General features: G+C 32.5%; 1 protein-coding gene across 1 annotated transcript in view; it reads right to left on the bottom strand.

The window, feature by feature from the left end:
• Positions 1-6,803: 6,803 nt before the first annotated feature.
• LOC129945026 (uncharacterized) overlaps positions 6,804-18,789 on the bottom strand; it is a 65,483-nt gene continuing 53,497 nt past the window's right edge. Inside the window, exons 11-15 of the mRNA XM_056054689.1 lie at positions 14,870-15,031; positions 14,086-14,206; positions 9,251-9,649; positions 8,848-9,179; positions 6,804-7,770 (exon numbers count right to left, since the gene is read on the bottom strand). Coding sequence (XP_055910664.1) covers positions 6,961-7,770; positions 8,848-9,179; positions 9,251-9,649; positions 14,086-14,206; positions 14,870-15,031 — 1,824 coding nt within the window. The 3' untranslated portion in view covers positions 6,804-6,960. The remainder of the gene's footprint in view (positions 7,771-8,847; positions 9,180-9,250; positions 9,650-14,085; positions 14,207-14,869; positions 15,032-18,789) is intronic.

Below are 18,789 nucleotides of genomic sequence, written 5' to 3'. Positions count from 1 at the left end.
AGGAATGGAGGGGACCTACAATTTTATGCCGAATCCGAACGGCTAGTTTGAGAAAGCACTTTTTCATGACAAGAATTACTCTTGAAGGAATTGTCAATTCCTCGCAAGAGGCAGTACCCGCGAAAATTATTTTTTTTAAATTAAGGTGGCACAGGCAGGGATTGAACCCAAGACCCCTTGCATGACAGTCCAACGCACTAACCATCATGCCACGGGTACTTATTTTTTATTATATTATTATTATTATTTGTATACCAAAATTTATTTGAAATCGATATCTCTTCTGGTTTTTGAGCTATGGACGACGAAAAAAACGTCGCGAACGTACGGACGTATGGACATACGGACGTTCGGACGTTCGGACGTACGAACGTACACACGCACGCACATATGTACATCTTTCTAAAAATCTTTTATTTCGACTCTAGGGACTTTGAAACGGCGCGAAATGTTAAAATTTTCAATTTGATAAATCAGACTACAACTTCCTATGGGAAGTTAAATATGATTCGTAGTACATCCTTTTAACTGATCTTATTTCTAGGTAGGTACTAGACAAACTATCAAACTCAAAACCTTTATAAATCTCTTACGCCGGCCGCCGCCGCTGTCTCTATTGCGTCATTTTTCTTCGCACTAAAATAAGTATATGCAAAACCGAAGTTGAGCAAACTAAATTTAATCATTAAAATCCTTTTGTGCGGTTAAATGGATTACTATTTTACGTAAATAATGATTTTGTTTGGACATACTTGTTCGTTGGAAAATTGTATGCAGAAAAACAAAATAAGTTAAAACTAATGCACTAAAAGCACCTACAAATTAACTTTCCCGTACTACGTTTAAAAGTTTGCATGAATTGAAAAAAAAAAACTGTTTCCATTTCAATCGGCACTCTCACTAGTCTTCGTGGTATTGTATGTAAATTTATCAATAATTATCAAAATTACAAAATCAGAAGCTTGAAATTAACTAGTTAATAGTCCGTTTTGGTATGTTTTTACTTTTTCAAATATTTCCACGGAGCACTTGGATATTATTCCTCCGGGGAGCACACTTTAGGAATCCCGGGTCTAAGGTGTAATGCTAACAACTTTATCTTGATGACAACTTCTTTATTAGACTCCAACTTAATGACTGACCTCTTACTTACATACTACATCTAAGCTGAGCTAGGTATGTCTATATACTTTAAGTACAGTGAGTATAACACTACATCTCCCTTTCTAGGTTTGTTTATACATTTTAATTCATTTCTTTTATATAACATCACTTGTCATTTGTAATATTTCATTTTTTAAATTATACAGCAAAATAATAGTTTTATAATTAGGTAATTCAATTTTGTGTAACTTTCTTTCTCTTCTATCCTCTGAATTTTTAAATTCAAGCTTATAATAATTGTTTTATGAATTAAAAGTGAGAAAATAAAAAAAAAAAATATTTAGTAACAAAGAATGAATGAATAAGATTTATAATTAATTATGTAATTCATTTATCTAATCTTAATTAAGGAAATTGATACTTCAAATATTATACTGTTTTTGTTATAATTTATAGAAATTAGATTGTTTTTTTCATTTTCTTTCAATTAACTAAAAGTTTTACAATCTTGTCATTAAAGAAACATTTTCTTTTTTTTTTTTATAATTTATAGATATTTCAATTTAGTACAATGTTTGGAATAAGTTTCTAAGCAAACTTCCAATCTGATTGAGCTTATTAGTGATTTATGCGCGCGATCTTATATACTTTGAGTTTCGGCGAAGGATTCTACCACTTTGCAGCTGTATCAAATATGATCTTGGGAGCGAATGTTTTTCTTTGATTATTCCCGGGAGCCAACATTTTCCTTCCTGCATCCAAACTTTCTGTTTTACTTGGAATGGGGTTCTTTCTTTTGCGCCGCGGTCATGATAGTGCTTATTTTTAAGATTGTTGCTGTTAAGAACAGGTAGTAGTTCGTTACAAATACCACTATTCTTGTAGAGTTATTGATCCCCGGGCAGCAGTGTACGAGTTTGTCTGCCCATTAACACTTGAGTTGGTGTCAACTTAGAATTTTTAATTGGTGTATTTCTGTACTCGAGCAGGGCTAACCATAGATTAGTTTTTGATTCTAAGGATTTGCGAAGAAGATTTTTTGCAATATGAACGCACTTTTCACTAAACCCATTGGATTTGGCATATTTAGGACTACTTGTGATTAGTTCAATATCAAACTTTTCAGTAAAGGCTTTAAATTCAAATGAATTAAAAGGCATATTATCTGCCACTATTTGTCTTGGGATACCATGAATCGAAAACACAGTCTCTAGTTTACCTATGATTGCTTTTGCTGTTTTACTATTCAGCGGTAAAACGTCAATATACTTAGACAAAAAGTCACCTATGACGAGGTATGATTTACTGTCATATTCCATTATGTCCATACCAATTCTCTGATATGGCCCCTCTGGTAATTCATGGTTTATAAGCGGTTCTTTGATGTTGCTCGACCTATATTTTTGGCAAATCCTACACGATGCAACTAATTTTTCGATTTCTTGGTTCAAGGTTGGCCAATAGACTAAAGAACGTGCTCTTGCTTTTGTTTTTTCTATTCCAAGATGTGAAAGGTGTAGAGTTTGTAGGACTGAATCTCTTAATTCTTTGGGTATAAATATTCTATCAGTATAGAAAACTAAACCATAATCTAAAAATAGATCGTCCTTCAAACTCCAAAAACATTTCAAATTTTCCGGCATTTTGCTTTTATCTTTTGGCCACCCTTTACATAAATATTCCTTGATTCTTTTCAGTACTATGTCTTCACCTGTTTTTCTTCTATAAAAATCTCTTTTGGCGTTACTAATGTTAACCGTATGTATTAACTCATTTAAACCTTTAATATTGTTTTTATCGAATTTTACTGAACAGCTATTTCTTGATAATAGATCAGCTAACACCATTCGACTACCTGGCATATATTCTAAATCTAAATTGTATTTTTCTAACTTAAGTTTCATGCGTTGTAGTCGAGGAGAGGGTATTTTACTATACTCTTTATTGATGATCCCTAAAAGTGGTTTATGATCAGTGACAATCTGAATTTGCCTTCCATAGATGAGTGAGTGCCATTTGCTGCAAGCAAACACAATTGCTAGCAACTTTTTTTCAATGTTTGCATATTGTTTTTCTGTATCCGTAAGGCTACATGAAGCAAAGGATACTGGCCTATTATTCTGCATTAAACAGGCTCCTAAACCAGAAAGTGAAGCATCCGTTTGAATAGTAATTTTTTCATTTGGATCAAATGATTTAAGAATTGGAGCTCTAAGTATCGAGTTTTTAATTCTTTGGAGGCATATGTCATGTGCCTCGGACCACTGAAAGCAAATATTCTTTTTAAGTAATTCTCTTAGCGGGTTAGACAACTCAGATAGGTTGGGAACATATTCTCTTACATAGTTTATAAAGCCTAATAATTTTTGTAACTCAGTCTTACTGGTTGGTGGCTTAAGCTCTTGAATTGATTTTATTCTGTCATCGTCTAATGCTATTCCATTTTCGCTTATTAAGTGCCCTAAAAACTTTATCTGCTTTTGTTTGTATTGAACTTTTTCTTTGTTAAATGTTATATTTCTTTCCAACGCTCGATTTAAAACCATTTGCACTGTTCTGTCGTGGTCTTCGACAGTTCTTGTGGCTATTGCTATGTCATCTATATAAATATAAACATTCGGAATATCACTAAAATTTTTTTCATTGATTTGTTGAAATGCTTCTGCAGCTATTTTAATACCTAGTGGCAATTTAATGTACCGATAAAGGCCAAATGGAGTACTGAAAGTACAAATTTTCTTCGAATCCTCATCCAATTCGATTTGATGAAATCCGTCCTTTATATCGAACACAAAGAAGATTTTCTTATTAGCAAAGTTTGATTTTATATTTTCAAAAGACGGAATTTCGTGAAAGTGCTGAATAATTGCTTCGTTTAGATGCTTTGGGTCGAGACAGATCCTCAATTTATTCGGCTTTTCAACAATTACAATGTTAGATATCCATTCACTCGAGGTGAAACATGGTTCTATTATTGCTAGTTTACATAACCTATCCAACTCTCGTTTCAAATTATCTTTTATAGCGAGGGGCACGCGTCTTGATGGTTTCGCTACAGGTGTGGCGTCTTTTTTTATACCTATGTGAAAATTTTTATAACAACACCCCCTTATCCAGTGAAAACTTTTTCGTACCTATTTAAGAGGTTATTTTTTTCTGTTAGCATGCTTTCTGTATCATATTTAATCTCATTGTTTTTTATTTTTTCATTTATTCTTTTAACTAGTTCTAACTTCATGCAACTTTCTAGACCTAAAAGTGGTATTCTATCCTCATCAACCACATAAAATTCAATAATTACACTTCTGTTAGCAACTAAGCACTCTAAATTTTCTATCCCTAGCGATTTGATCTCCGTTCCATTATAAGCAGACAGTTTGGCTGCATTTTTAATCAAATTTATGTTTTTCAGTCCATTTAAATATTTTACTGGCAATATATTAACCATGGCTCCCGTATCTAATTTGAATTTTATATTAATGTTTTGTACCTTTATGTTTTCTAGCCAGGTACCCGAAATATTTTCTTGGTTCATGATACTGTCAATAAAAAAATCATCGTTTGATTCATTTACCTCGTTATCTTCTACATGAACTTCCCGAACCGGTTTATTTTTGCAAACAACTGCAAAGTGATTTAATCCGTTGCACAAAGTACATCTCTTTCTGAATGCTGGGCAAGACCTTTTGCCATGTGTTTTACCGCACTTCGTGCAATCAAATTGGAGGTCCGATACATGTGGTGATCTATAATTATGAGAAGAAGAGTTTTTATGATTAGTTTTGTTGTTAGTATTGTTATATTTTTGTTCGTTCTGATGATACGTCCCCTGCTTTTTAACTGCGTCTATCGATGCATCTGTCCTGGTGTTCATTTGCTCTATCTGTTTGTTTGTTACTTCGGCGCAACGAGCCATCTCTATTGCCTTTTCTAGCGTTAATCCATCCGTCTCCAGATATCGTTTTTGTAATTTTTTGTCATTAATTCCCAGTACGATTCGGTCTCTTACCATTCTATCTACGTCATTGAACTCGCACTTTTTTACTAGCTTTTTTATTTCCATAAGGAAATTATCGAACGGTTCAGTATTGCCTTGGTTTCTTGTATTGAAGATGAAACTTTCATATACAGGGTTTGTTTTTTCAACACAAAACACTTCGAAGGCTTCAACTACCGTTGCTAGTTTTTTCCTAACATCATCGTTTAGTCTTAGCACATTTTGATATATTTCAGTGGCTTCATTACCCGCTGCGTTGAGGAATATGGCAACTTGAACTTCATCCGGTTTTTTAGCTAGTTCGATTGCTGTCGAAAAAACTTGAAAGTTTCTATAAAAAGTCTGCCAATTTTCACTTAGGTTTCCAGAGTTTAAGTTGAGCTCACTGATTTTTCTCAAGAATTCCATGCTTTTATTAATATAAACGAATCTTATTTGTTTCGGAGGTCTGCCACGCGGTCTTTTATTTTCTATAATGGGTTTTTTTGCTTTACCCATGTGCCACGAATTCGTATGTTCTCCTTTTTTTTTGTTATTTCGACTGCGCCATGTAATGCTAACAACTTTATCTTGATGACAACTTCTTTATTAGACTCCAACTTAATGACTCAATGACTGACCTCTTACTTACATACTACATCTAAGCTGAGCTAGGTATGTCTATATACTTTAAGTACAGTGAGTATAACACTACATAAGGTATATTCTTGACATCTACAATTTATTAAAATTGGTTTAATAAAAAAAATAAAAAAAAAAAAAATAAATTGGGTGGCGCGACAGTCCGTTGAGAACCAAGGCCTAGTGACTTACAACTATCAACCATTCCTGTGTGCGAGTAATGTTGTCAGGAATGGAGGGGACCTACAGTTTATATGCCGACTCCGAACGGCTAATTTTGAGAAAGCCCTTTTTCATGACAATAATTACTCTTGGAGAATTTGGCAGGGATCGAACCCAAGACCTCTAGCATGACAGTCCAACGCACTAACCATCATGCCACGGGTACCTTAAAAAAATCGGTTTAATACTTTTCACTGTTATATTTTTTCACAACCTTAAAAGCCCGCACAGTGCTACCAATTATTTTATTTGATTTGAAGTTCAATAACAATGGAAAATTATTAAGTACAAAGATTATTATTATGTTCCGATCAATAAGCATGCAAAGGAATAGGGTGTTCCTAATTTTGTTCATTTTTAAGGAAATTACAAACCTTCGTAAGTGGAATTCAAGGATACAAACAATATTCAACTCTTGGAAAATAAAAAATTAAAATTCAAGATCCTTTAATGAATTTTTTGAACAAGCACTTTTAACAAAGAAAAAAGGGACCGTTATCACTTTTTCTCAAAGGAATAAAGATTATTTAAACGCGATTGCGAGTTCCGACAAATTAATATTAAGCTACCTATTTTTTCCTATGTCTCTCCTAGAAATTGGTGCTCTCTGTATCAATCTCGGTCGCGTCATTTTGGTAACATCATTATTTAGCTAACAATAACAGTAAAATGGAATTAAGTTTTATGATGAAAATTTAATGCAACAAAAAGGCTATGTTACCTGTTGTAAAAACTCACGAAATGTTTCTATTACTGAGATTTGGTATATATCTCATAAACCACAATTTGATAGAACTTTGAACTGCAAAATTCAAATAATAATCAGAATGGGAACTCGAGTACGAAGAAAACAACATGATGGATGGAATGGTTTCTTTTCTTTATTTTTTAATCAATATTATTTCGAAAATTAAACGTTTTCCTTTTTTTAAATATTTTTCAGAGAAAATGTCCGTTGTTCATAATCAACATGAAATAAGTAAAAGTTCAACTCAATAAAGATATGTTTGATCTATCTACATGATATCATACTTTTTCTTAATTGCATCTGAACCTTTTTCAGCGATCATAATGATAGTTGCATAAGGATTTCCGGTTACCACTTGTGGCATGACAGAAGCATCTATAACTCGAATTTTTTGAACTCCATGCACATTTAGATCGGGGTCAACAACAGCATATTCATCCTCTTTAGGTCCCATTTTGCATGAACCAGCTTGATGGTTTTCTGGTGCAGTGTCATGCCTAATGGCACATTCCCAGTACTCGTCAGTTCCAAATTCAATATTTTCACATCCCTTTACCGGAGTTCTATCGAGACGCATGCCATGTGCTTTAAGAGGTGCTGTTTTAGACAATTCAATACCAATTTTAATACCCTCAACAAGAGTCTTAACATCTCGCGTGTCGTTAAAATAGTTTGCAAATATTTTTGGTGGTTCAAGTGGATCGTTAGATTTTAATGTGAGATAACCTCGGCTCTTAGTATTCAATGTTAAAGGTGCAATTTGAATAATACGAGAATGGTTTGAGGCAAGCTCTCCAATTTGGCCTGTCATTGAACAGTTTGCCAAATATCCATTGAAGAAGAGTTGTGCATCAGGAATATAGGGACCATCTGCGTATTTTGTTGCGATTTTAGCAGTTACTTCTGTAATTCCTGTCCCAGACATTAATCCACCTCGATTAAGCATGTATTCCATAGCCGATGCCCAGTCTAATGGTCTTGTGTCAGGCTCGTCGATATAGTAGTTAGTGACGTAAGACACATGATTGTGGAGATTTTTTCCAACTCCAGGTAGATCATGTATTGGCTTCACATTTACCTTGAACATAAAAGTAAAACAATGAGTTAGAAGTATTTTGATTTATTATATCAACAAAATAAATTACGTAAATTAGGAAACAATTACGTTAATACAAAAAAATTGCTTGTAGAAAAGAGCCAAGTTTCAACAACTTTTCTTTTTTAAATATACGAGAAATAATGTTAATAGACTTTACTTTAAAATTTTCTTTTCTTTTCTTTTCAGTCCCCAACCATTGAGGCCTTTTCCCGGTATTGAAACATGGAAAGTATTCATAAATTTGAAATCTTCGTAAGTATGTTTTGAAATAGTCCCAATGGACGTTGGGATTGTCTACGGATCAGTTTGACAATCAAGTTCAATATCTGTTTCGTGATTCAGCAAATTTGTATTAACTTAAAGTGGCGTAGGGGACATGTTAAGTGTTCAAAGTTCACATGTAACTTAAACCTCTGTTCACCTAACGAAATCAGTCTATTATTATTGGTCTTGGACCAAATGCCACCATCGACAGACGTAATTTTGGGGAAATTAAGGACTTTGTCCAGAAGAGAGTAATTGAGTATTAAAGCCCTTTTTCGAGCAACGAAAGTGTTGCTTTATTAGACCGTTATCATATCCTTCCTTCTATACGGTGCAGAAACATGGATTATGACGAAAGCTGATAAACGCACCTTGGGTCGTTTAAAAAAAAAAAACATTTTCGCGTGATCTACGGAGAATAGGAGATGACGAGCTGTAGCGACGTAGACCTAGCCAGAAGGATGCAATTCCAAAAACTGAGATGGCTTCGTCGCGTAGAACGCATGGAAACCAATGCTCAGACCTTGAAAGTCTTTGAATCCACGCTCACAGCGCAGCAGAGAAAGGCCACGGATCAGGGCGCAAAGAAATTGTGATGAAGAAAGTGACCTCACCTAACTGGGAGTGCGCAACTGGACTCATCTAGCTAAGGTACGAGCTAGATGGATGGAAGTTTGTTGCCCTAAGTAGAGTTTACTTTATGTATTTTATATTTCAAGTTAAAAATTGACTCACTGAAAAACTAAATAGATTAAGGAGCTTCTGTTTTTTGAGAATAAAAATAATATATACCTTTTCTAGATCCTCTTTTGGTCCAATTCCACTCAAAAGGAGAATTTGTGGTGAGTTAATTGCTCCACCACTTACTATCACTTCCTTTTTAGCCTGAATATTTCTCTTGTTTCCGTTTTGATCAATTACTTCAACTCCATAAGCACTCTTTGTGGAAGGATCAACAAGTACCTTAGTGACAATTGTGTTCAGCAAAATATCCAAATTAGATCTAGATTCAGCTGGTCGAAGAAACGTTCTTGCTGAACTCATGCGCACTCCAGCTTTAGAAATCGTCTGTGCAATAACAAATCCAGTTGAATTGGGACCATTCAAATCATGAATTCCATAACCTTTAATAAATTAAATAAATACAACAGTTTAAAACAAACAAATTCTATAAAATATGGTCAATATAAAATACCTAGCTCTTGTCCAGCCCTTAGAATATCATATGCCATAGGTGGAACGTAATTGAATTTTTCAACAGTCATTAAACCTCCAGTTTTGTGATGTACATTATCAGCTTCTTCTACATTATTTTCTGATTTTAAAAAGTATGGCAATACATCTTTGTAACCCCATCCTGGATTTCCCATCGATTCCCAATAATCATAGTCCTCTTTATTACCTCGCATATACATCATCCCATACAGAACAGATGTGCCTCCCAGAACTTTGCCTCTGGGCCATTTGCAACGTTTATTTCTGGATGATAAACATGCCTGTTCCTCTGGTTCGGTTTCAAAATTCCAATCTATTTCAGTTCCAAGAAAATTCGTGAACATCGAAGGAATTTGTGCACCAACTGGTTCATCACCACCTTGATTAAATTTAGATCAATATTAATATAAATAATAAATATTATAAATGTTCATACTTGTAATTGTACAACCAGAATAAAAGTGAACTTTAGAAATACAAGTATACTAAAAATAATAAAAATTGTGAATGGCTGATGAGATTTAAATAAAATCTTCTCCGGTTTTATGAACGACTTGCTTTTGACATTCAAATGTAGACTTATTTCGCGTAGTATTATTTTGTTCTTATTAGTCCATTCAACTTTGAGATGAATTTACGTTCAGTAAATTTTTATAAGGTCACGCATAAATTAAATCTAATCGATTTAAACATTAGGTATATCCACAATAACATTAAAAACAAAACTTGTTAATATTATTCCTAAAACTGAAAATAGTTAATGTGATTTTTGGAAGCTTATCCAAAATATTTTTTACTTTGCTTTTCTTAGAATAAATCATATAAATTAGTAGAAACGAATTTTAAGTTTGCTTTGGAACACATAGTTTTTCAACAGAAAATATTTAAAATTGTTTTTAGTGGTTATTCCATGTTTTGAAGTAGTAAACATTCGTTAAACTAAATCTACAAATGTTCAACTTTAAAGCCAAAAGTAGAGTTAAAACGTCTACTTTGAAAAAGTAGCCATTCAGATATTGATATATAAAAAAACTTCCAAGCTAAAAAGTTAGCCGCTCTGTCAGATATTTACAAATTATTATAGCGTCATCTATCAATGTTCATTGGCAAAAATGGAAATATCTGCTACATTGAATGAAAACACAACATTGAGGATCTATTTCAATGATGGATAAAATTTAAAGTCTTATAACAATATCCGAATTCAAATAATTCAAAGTTTTGCAGACACAAGTGCTTTCAAAACATTCTGGTCGGCAATGTTTTGTTCATGGCAATTAAATTTCATTTTTCCACTGGGTTTTAAAGGAGTTGATTGAAATCCGACTTAAAATTACTCTATCTCTAAGGTTGTTAAGATATTACTTTTTAAAAATCGAAAAAAACATGTACTCAATAACTATGCATTTTAGTAGTTTGATGTGAGTCGTTTGCGAATGATAAGAAATTTGGCAAAATATTTTAATAAATAAAATAAAAAATTAATACATAACTAATTCTTAAAAATAATAATAAAAAAACTATTAGGACAAATTGTTGCCTTGAAGAATAGTGGTTCCTCCACTCTTATAATAGCCAAGCAGCGTAAGATTAGCAAATCAGTGGTTAATAGGGTCCAGAAAAGGCCGCAAACAAATTTTAACGGATTCGAATGCACGTCTAATGATGGACTGCAACAGAGCCCTCTACAATATTATGTACATTTTAGCCGTAAAAAAAAACCTAAAACAAAAACCTGCCCTGTCGTATATAAATGTTAAGGCAATTTAAAAATTTACCAAAGAATACAGAATTTGGGGAGTTGATGATTGCAAGCCTGCAGTGTGGTCAGAGGCATTCGAATTTAATCAGTTTCAGTCTGATGTTAAACAAAATTGCTAGCGCTACGCCATACACCCTGGAGAGAAAATCCAAACAAACAACGTTTAAGAAACATTTGTCACACGTTGGGCTGCAAGAAATCGACTCACAGGCTCATCTTTGCAATTTTGTAGCCAGGAGAGTCTAACCTGAAGACATATTCAACACGATAGTGATCTAAAACACATTTCAAAAATCGTGAAGAAATGGCTCACAAAACGAATTTTCAAATTGTTTCAGTGGCCAGCAAAAAAGTCCTGACCTTAACTCCATTAAGAATTTGTGGTCAGTAGTGAAAATACGGTTGAGGCAATACCATTCAAGAGTAAAGAACTAAGGCGAGCTTTGGCAACGGATGCTGTGATAATTACGATTATCGAAATATTACCGGGTTGAGGTAAGCAGGAGCAGTATTTTCGGAATGAATCACTGACTTGGTACTGTGCTTGTTATTTTGAAAAATAAATTAAAGCTCTAGCCGTACAAAATACTAACTAACACTAAAGTGATTATTTTTTTGCAAGAATCCTTGGCAAGAACAATGCTGAAACTTTTTTGGACCACACTTACACTTGAAAACATTGTATTTATTGATGGATATGTTTTCAAACAAAATATGCGATATAACCCTAGAGAGCACTATCAAAAGCGTTTAAAAACGACAGTTTGTTGTGCCATTTCAGTGAGCGGGGTAATTTACCCTTATTTAAGGTGAGACAGTCAATGATCCGGTGTATTTAAACAAAACAAAAAAGTTCAACAAGACGGTATCACTCCGCACACAGCTGTAGGGTGGCATTGGAAAGGCTAAGAAACGTTTTGCAGAATAAACTGATGAGAAAGTAGGCAGACATTTTATGGTCACTTTTAATCAAAGTTTAACAATAACGATCCCTGAACAATTAGCCTGCATGGAAAATTCGCCATGAAATTGAAAGCACTACTCCAAACCCAAAGCGTAATCTCGAATTAATGGGTCCGATTGCAAGAGTGCATTGAAAAATGGCCTTCACTTGAATGATATCGTTTTTAAAAAAATGAAATCCGCTTTATTATTCTACAATTGAAATAAAAATAATTAAAAAGGGATGGTTTCCCAAATCTATAACCCCTTTCTTCAATATTATATGAAATATTTATAATAAAGGGTGATTTTTTTGAGGTTAGGATTTTAATGCATTAGTATTTTACAGATCACGCGGGATTTTAGACATGGTGTCAAAGAGAAAGATGCTTAGTATGCTTTGACATTTCATCATGAATAGACTTACTAACGAGCAAGGCTTGGAAATCACTGAATTTTATTACCAAAATCAGTGTTCGGTTCGAAATGTATTTCGCGCTTTACGTCCGATTTATGGTCTACATAATCGACCAAGTGAGCAAACAATTAATGCGATTGTGACCAAGTTTCGCACTCACTTTACTTAATTGGACATTAAACCAACCACACGAATGCGTACAGTGCGTACAGAAGAGAATATTGCGTCTGTTTCTGAGAGTGTTGCTGAAGACCGTGAAATGTCGATTCGTCGCCGTTCGCAGCAATTGGGTTTGTGTTATTCGACCACATGGAAGATTTTACGCAAAGATCTTGGTGTAAAACCGTATAAAATACAGCTCGTGCAAGAACTGAAGCCGAACGATCTGCCACAACGTCGAATTTTCAGTGAATGTGCCCTAGAAAAGTTGGCAGAAAATCCGCTTTTTTATCGACAAATTTTGTTCAGCGATGAGGCTCATTTCTGGTTGAATGGCTACGTAAATAAGCAAAATTGCCGCATTTGAAGTGAAGAGAAACCAGAAGCCGTTCAAGAACTGCCCATGCATCCCGAAAAATGCACTGTTTGGTGTGGTTTGTACGCTGGTGGAATCATTGGACCACCGAAATTCGTAAAAAGAGATATTTTAAAGACTGGGGGTAAAATTCTCTCACAAAAAGAAAAAACTATAAAAAAGTAAGCTAACCGGAAGACAACAAATTTTTCACACAATATTACTGTCAAAAAAATATAAATTTTAAAACATCATCATTTCCTTTCGTATTTTGCATTCATTTGTTTTTATAAGTGGATAAATTAAAATAACAACTGCAATATCAGTCTGGCCCATTGTTTTTTTTTTTTGTGAAAAAAACTTGATTAAACTGAAACTTAAAAATTGCAATCTTGTTGCTGTTCTGTGGGAAAAGAATTTTTAATTTTACAGCAAAAGCGAACAATTTATTTGAATTTCTATCAAATTTGACACTTTTCACAAATCAGCCCAAAGAAATTTTCTCGGGCTAAAATTCGTAGGTTGTGGAAATATTTGACTCTCCCATGAGCACTCTCTTTTACAAAAAACTACGAAATTTATTAAAACGCGATTAGGTCAAGTTTGTATTTTTTCGTAAAATTGGACTGTTTTAGGAGGGTACGCAAACGGACCTAATATATAATGTTGAAAACGGTGATTTTTGAAATTTTAGCAGGAAGTACTAAAAATTAACCCCAAAACACATTTTCCAAAATAATCAAAATTAAATTCAAGGTATGTAAGAATTTCCAGAAAGATTCGTACTTTACAAAATCATCATACAATTTATTGTTAAGGAATATGTATTGTCTTTAACCTTAGCTTTAAGAAAAAAAGCTTTTCGGTTGTTTTTAGCAGTTTTAAAGTTGCATATTTAGAAAAACTGAATTGATAAGACAAATTTTAAGGCGAGGTTCGAATTCAGGGCCACTCAATTCTTTAAAAAAGTATTTTTTTTAATATTTGTGACGAAGAAATAACGTAATTATGTCGGTCGATGTAATCTATAGTATACGCAGTAAAGTATTCGTAGCTTTTGAGTACTTCAAATCTTTTTTGCTTGCTTTTTATGAAAATTATTTTGTTATTCCAAATATTTTGTGAAATTTTCTTAACATAGACAATATTTAAAGTGTTGTTGTTGTTAAATTAACTTACCAGCTTCTACAAGGAGAACTTTCCAATTAGGAACTTCAGATAAACGTGACGCCACCACTGCACCAGCTGAACCACCTCCAACAACAATAAAATCATACTCGTTGTCCGGTACTGCTCGAAACTAAATACAAACAAATTAAATATAACAGTTGAATATTATAATAAATTTAATAAATATTTCTTAATTTCTTGGTAATGTAATTTACTTGGCACCACTACACAAGTTCAAGTGTCATTGTAATAGGAATTGTCGGAATTTGTAAGAATTATTTAGGAACGACTTTCAGAAATTGTTGATCTGTCAAACTACCAATATCAAAAATAAAAACAAAAAAAATTGTTTGTGCAATTTAAAATTCGGAAAAGTAAGAGCGAAAGAAAAACCTAAGCTTCTCTTAGCTAGCGTGAGGAACCAAAGAAAAATATTGGTCTATTGTAAAATCTTGTGGTTCGACTTAGATTATGAATAGCTTTCAAATTTAAAGTTTTCTGTCACAGACAACAAAACTTTTACTGGTTTGTAAATAAATCATTTACTTTGACAGTGAAACACTTTCAACTCAGCCCCGTGCAGAGTTTCAGACTGTTACAAATCGTAACTATTTGACAATTAAACATGCGCTTTGAAACGATGTAATGAAGTCATGTTGTTACAAATCGTAACAATCTTGATATTTAGGAACAACAATTATTACTATCGATTTTTAAAAACAGTACAGACCTCTGATATTGATAAATTTGATGTCTTTCGTACAAGATCAAAAATTTATTTGAATTTACTTACTCTTTTAGCAGCTCGACTGCAAGGATCATCAAGATCGCACTGTGTACGAACAAAAACTTCTAACATTCCCATAAAAAGCATAAACGCACTTCCACCACATGTTGATGCTAATGTTGGACCTGCTGTTGTTACAACAGAACAGTTACAATTGGCGGACATTTTTTAAATCTAAAAAAAAATAAAAAGAAAATACAAAATATTTAATATTTACTTAATTATGTAACGGGGCCCTATATTGTACCAAAATAAATTCTCTTCATTATTGCAACGCTCCTAACTTGTATCTTCTTTAAATGCGTCTAGACAAAAAGCCTACAGTTTGATTTTTGGGGACTTTTGACACATTGACATATGTCTTTCTGATTGGGCAGGTTCAGAAAACTTGTGGAATCTTGTTTGCAGTCAACTACATTCTTTGAACTAAAAATAAGACCAAGTTAGATAGTAAATTTTTCAGACGTCATTAATTTCAAACTTTTTTACCTTCCACCTTTTTTTAGGTTGAATTTTCAAAGTGTTTGAAATATTGTGGAACGACATAAACTAGTTGATATCTTGCGTAACGCTAATTGTTTTCTAATCCAGTTAATAATTAACTATTATATTCTATGGTGATGAATTCAAATCTATCAAATCTTATAGGACTTCCTTTAAAAATATGTACAGTGTTTTGTCTTGTTTTTTCAGTAAATATTTCTATTTGTACGTTTATTTAAATTTCAAAGCGTTATGTGAAGTTCTGTTAATTTGGAGCTGTACTTCAAATGAATTAAACCAAACTTATCTAATCTTCAACAATTAATCTTAACTCATGGAATAATTGAATTTTGAACTTATTAAGACTTAAAATCAAATATTTATCATACACAAATTTGGGAATTTTTGCTCCAAAGCTTTGAGATTTCAAAAATATTTTTGTATTCTTTTATATTTTCATCGACTATTATACATTATTATCAATTATAAGTTTGTAGTTCTATGCTTACTTATAACTTTTAATAAGCTTACAAAGGTGAATAAAATTTTGATCTTTGGAAACACTTATCTCGAAAATTGTCAAACGACGAAAAAGTATAGATCAACCTACTTAGTGTATAATTCGAAATACTATATTGATATCTACAACGTTTTCGAAGAGAATTGATTCGGAATTGAAATTGGATCCCTCGATTTGACGAGTTGGATCGAGTCTAAAATCGTTAAATTGAAATCACAGCGGTTGTTCATATTGTGTTCATTTTGTTGCATGTTGTTTCTTATAAGAAAACTTTCTATTTCTTTTGTTAAATTAGAACATATTTTGTGTAATGGCTCGAACTTCGATTTCATTGAATCCTATCCTTAAATCAAGATTATCCATATACCTGGATCGAAGTCTATATTAATATTACGTTCGATTCCTCAATCTACTTTGTAAAGGTTGACTTACTGTAAATGTTCTAAATGTCAACATTTTGAGTATTGTATAGTAGGCTGGTTATTAAAAATGTTAAATAAATCAGAGGTTGAATATCACTTACACAAAACAAAACAATTATCTGACCATTGAAACTTATTAAAATAGCAAATTTGAACTTATGGTCTTAATGTTAGATTTATACATTTATTTTAGGCATTTTTTTAAATTTGCCCGATAGTTTTTATTTTTAATTTTTATACCGGAAGGTAAGTAAAAATAATCTAAATAACTTCCTTAGACTGATAGTGTTTGGTTTGAAGTTTAAAGTGTTATACTTAAAATGCATTCGACCCTTAGCTCTTATTATAACCGTTTCAGAAGTTTGTAAACAAAGTACCAAATTAACTCTTATTAATGATTCTTATCGTTTTACTTTCATGGAATTATCTATGTGAATCATTATTGTTAATAATAAAACAAACGTGCTACTTAACAATAATTGACACTTTCATGTCATGTAACCTGTATCTTTTTATCATTAACGTAGTTTGAATATTATATTTTAGGAATAAAAGTCACTGCTTGAATTTAAAAACTGTGTACAAATATTTTTGGTAAAAATTCCTCTACTAGACACAACATATTAAAAATTTGTTGATTGTTTTTAACATCTTGTTCTGGCTTTATCTAAGAGAATAGAATTGTTTTCTCTTTACTTTTTAGCAATTCTGTGTAGCATTTATTTACTAGTTACATTAATTTTAATAAATAAAAGTTTAAAACTTTAGTAACATTTCAAGCCTTTCCTAAAATAGTTAAATCTACAATTTTTAATTTCAAACTGATAGCTTCATTTTTTGAAAATTTGTATTCCTTATTCAAAAATTAATGATCTAATTTTTTAAGGAACATTATCTTACGTTAACAACAAAATTTTGCGTAGCATTTTGTATAGATCTTAATTTTTTAAAAGTACCTGTCAATTGAAGTTTTCCTTACAATTTTCCAAACGCTGAAAACTATGTTTATTGTTCATAGGATGCAATTATTTTAAAGCCAATGCCTTTAATTTAATTTGAATCAAAAACCATTTTTATTCTAAATTTGAATGGAGTTTTTTTCTTTATTTTGTGTAAAGAAGCCGTTACTTCAATTTTTCCAGATATCAAGATGTCAAAAACATTATTTTTCGTTGAGTACATTTATACTGGAGGCATTTGTTTGTTCATTAAGGTGAAAAAACCGATACAAATTTTAAGTCGATATCTCGACTAGTTCTTGAAAAATAGTATCCCGGACATGCGGACGTATGAACGTTCGTACACATCTACACACATACACCTCTATAATATTTTGATTTAAATTTTAGGGACCTGGAAACGTCGAGATATGTCAACATTTTTTATTCGTCAAATCGGATCGATTACAATAACTCCCTATTGGAAGTTAAAAATAAATTTTAGTTTAGTGTATTAAAGAAATACTGTATTTGCACCAGGACTTTTCTTTCAGTTCAAACGGAGAAACCGTTCTCAAAGGCAATTTTTTTTATTTTATAACTAGGTACAAAATATTTTTACTGAAGGCTCTCCATTTCCTTTGTTTTCCCATTTGTCACTTTTATATCGGAATGCTATCCCTTTATCTTGTTTTCCCAATTTCAGTTGTGTTTTTTGGAAAAGCTAAGAGATGTTTTTGTAGTACCCGTGGCATGATGGTTAGTGCGTTGGACTGTCATGCCAGAGGTCTTGGGTTCGATCCCTGCCTATGCCACCAAAAGTCTTTTCACGGGTACTGCCTCTTGCGAGGATTTGACAAATTCTCCAAGAGTAACTCTTGTCATGAAAAAGTGCTTCTCGAATTAGCCGTTCGGATTCGGCATATAAACTGTAGGTCCCCTCCATTCCTGACAACATTACTCGCACACAGGAATGGTTGAGAGTTGTAAGTCACTAGGCCCTGGTTCTCAACGGACTGTTGCGCCACCCAATTTATTTTTTATTTAAAAGATGTTTTTAAGGGGCCAGTTATAGCTATCATTGGTTGACATCATTGACACCAATCGCTTGAACTTTTATGAAAGTTTGTTTATAGCGATAATTAAAAATTTCTGTCATTTAAAAAAAAAAAAACAGATCGGGGTATAGACAGAAATGACAGAAATATGTCATTGGTATTGTGTAAAATTACAACATATAATAGTGAAACGTTAAAATATTAAAGTATTAGTTGTTCAGGAAAATTAATATTCTACCGGAAAATACAAACATACGTTTTTAGCGAATAATAATTGTTTGTGTGGTTTTCGATTGTTTAGTACACAATTTTCATTTTATTCAAATATCATTCCAAAAAAAGTTTGGTTTGTTTTCAACTGATCCCTTAGAAAGTAAACTTAAGAAATAAGTAATTTTTAGTAATTTTGGTGCCAATGTCTTTTTTTTCTATTATCTGAAATGTTTTACAGATGAGCGATCAGTAAATTTACGTCATTTATTATTATTATTTTATTATTACCATG

The sequence above is a fragment of the Eupeodes corollae genome, chromosome 1, assembly GCF_945859685.1.
Source record: "Eupeodes corollae chromosome 1, idEupCoro1.1, whole genome shotgun sequence".
In the NCBI taxonomy this organism is placed as follows: Eukaryota; Metazoa; Arthropoda; class Insecta; order Diptera; family Syrphidae; genus Eupeodes; species Eupeodes corollae.
This window is presented reverse-complemented; position numbering and strand designations above follow the sequence as displayed.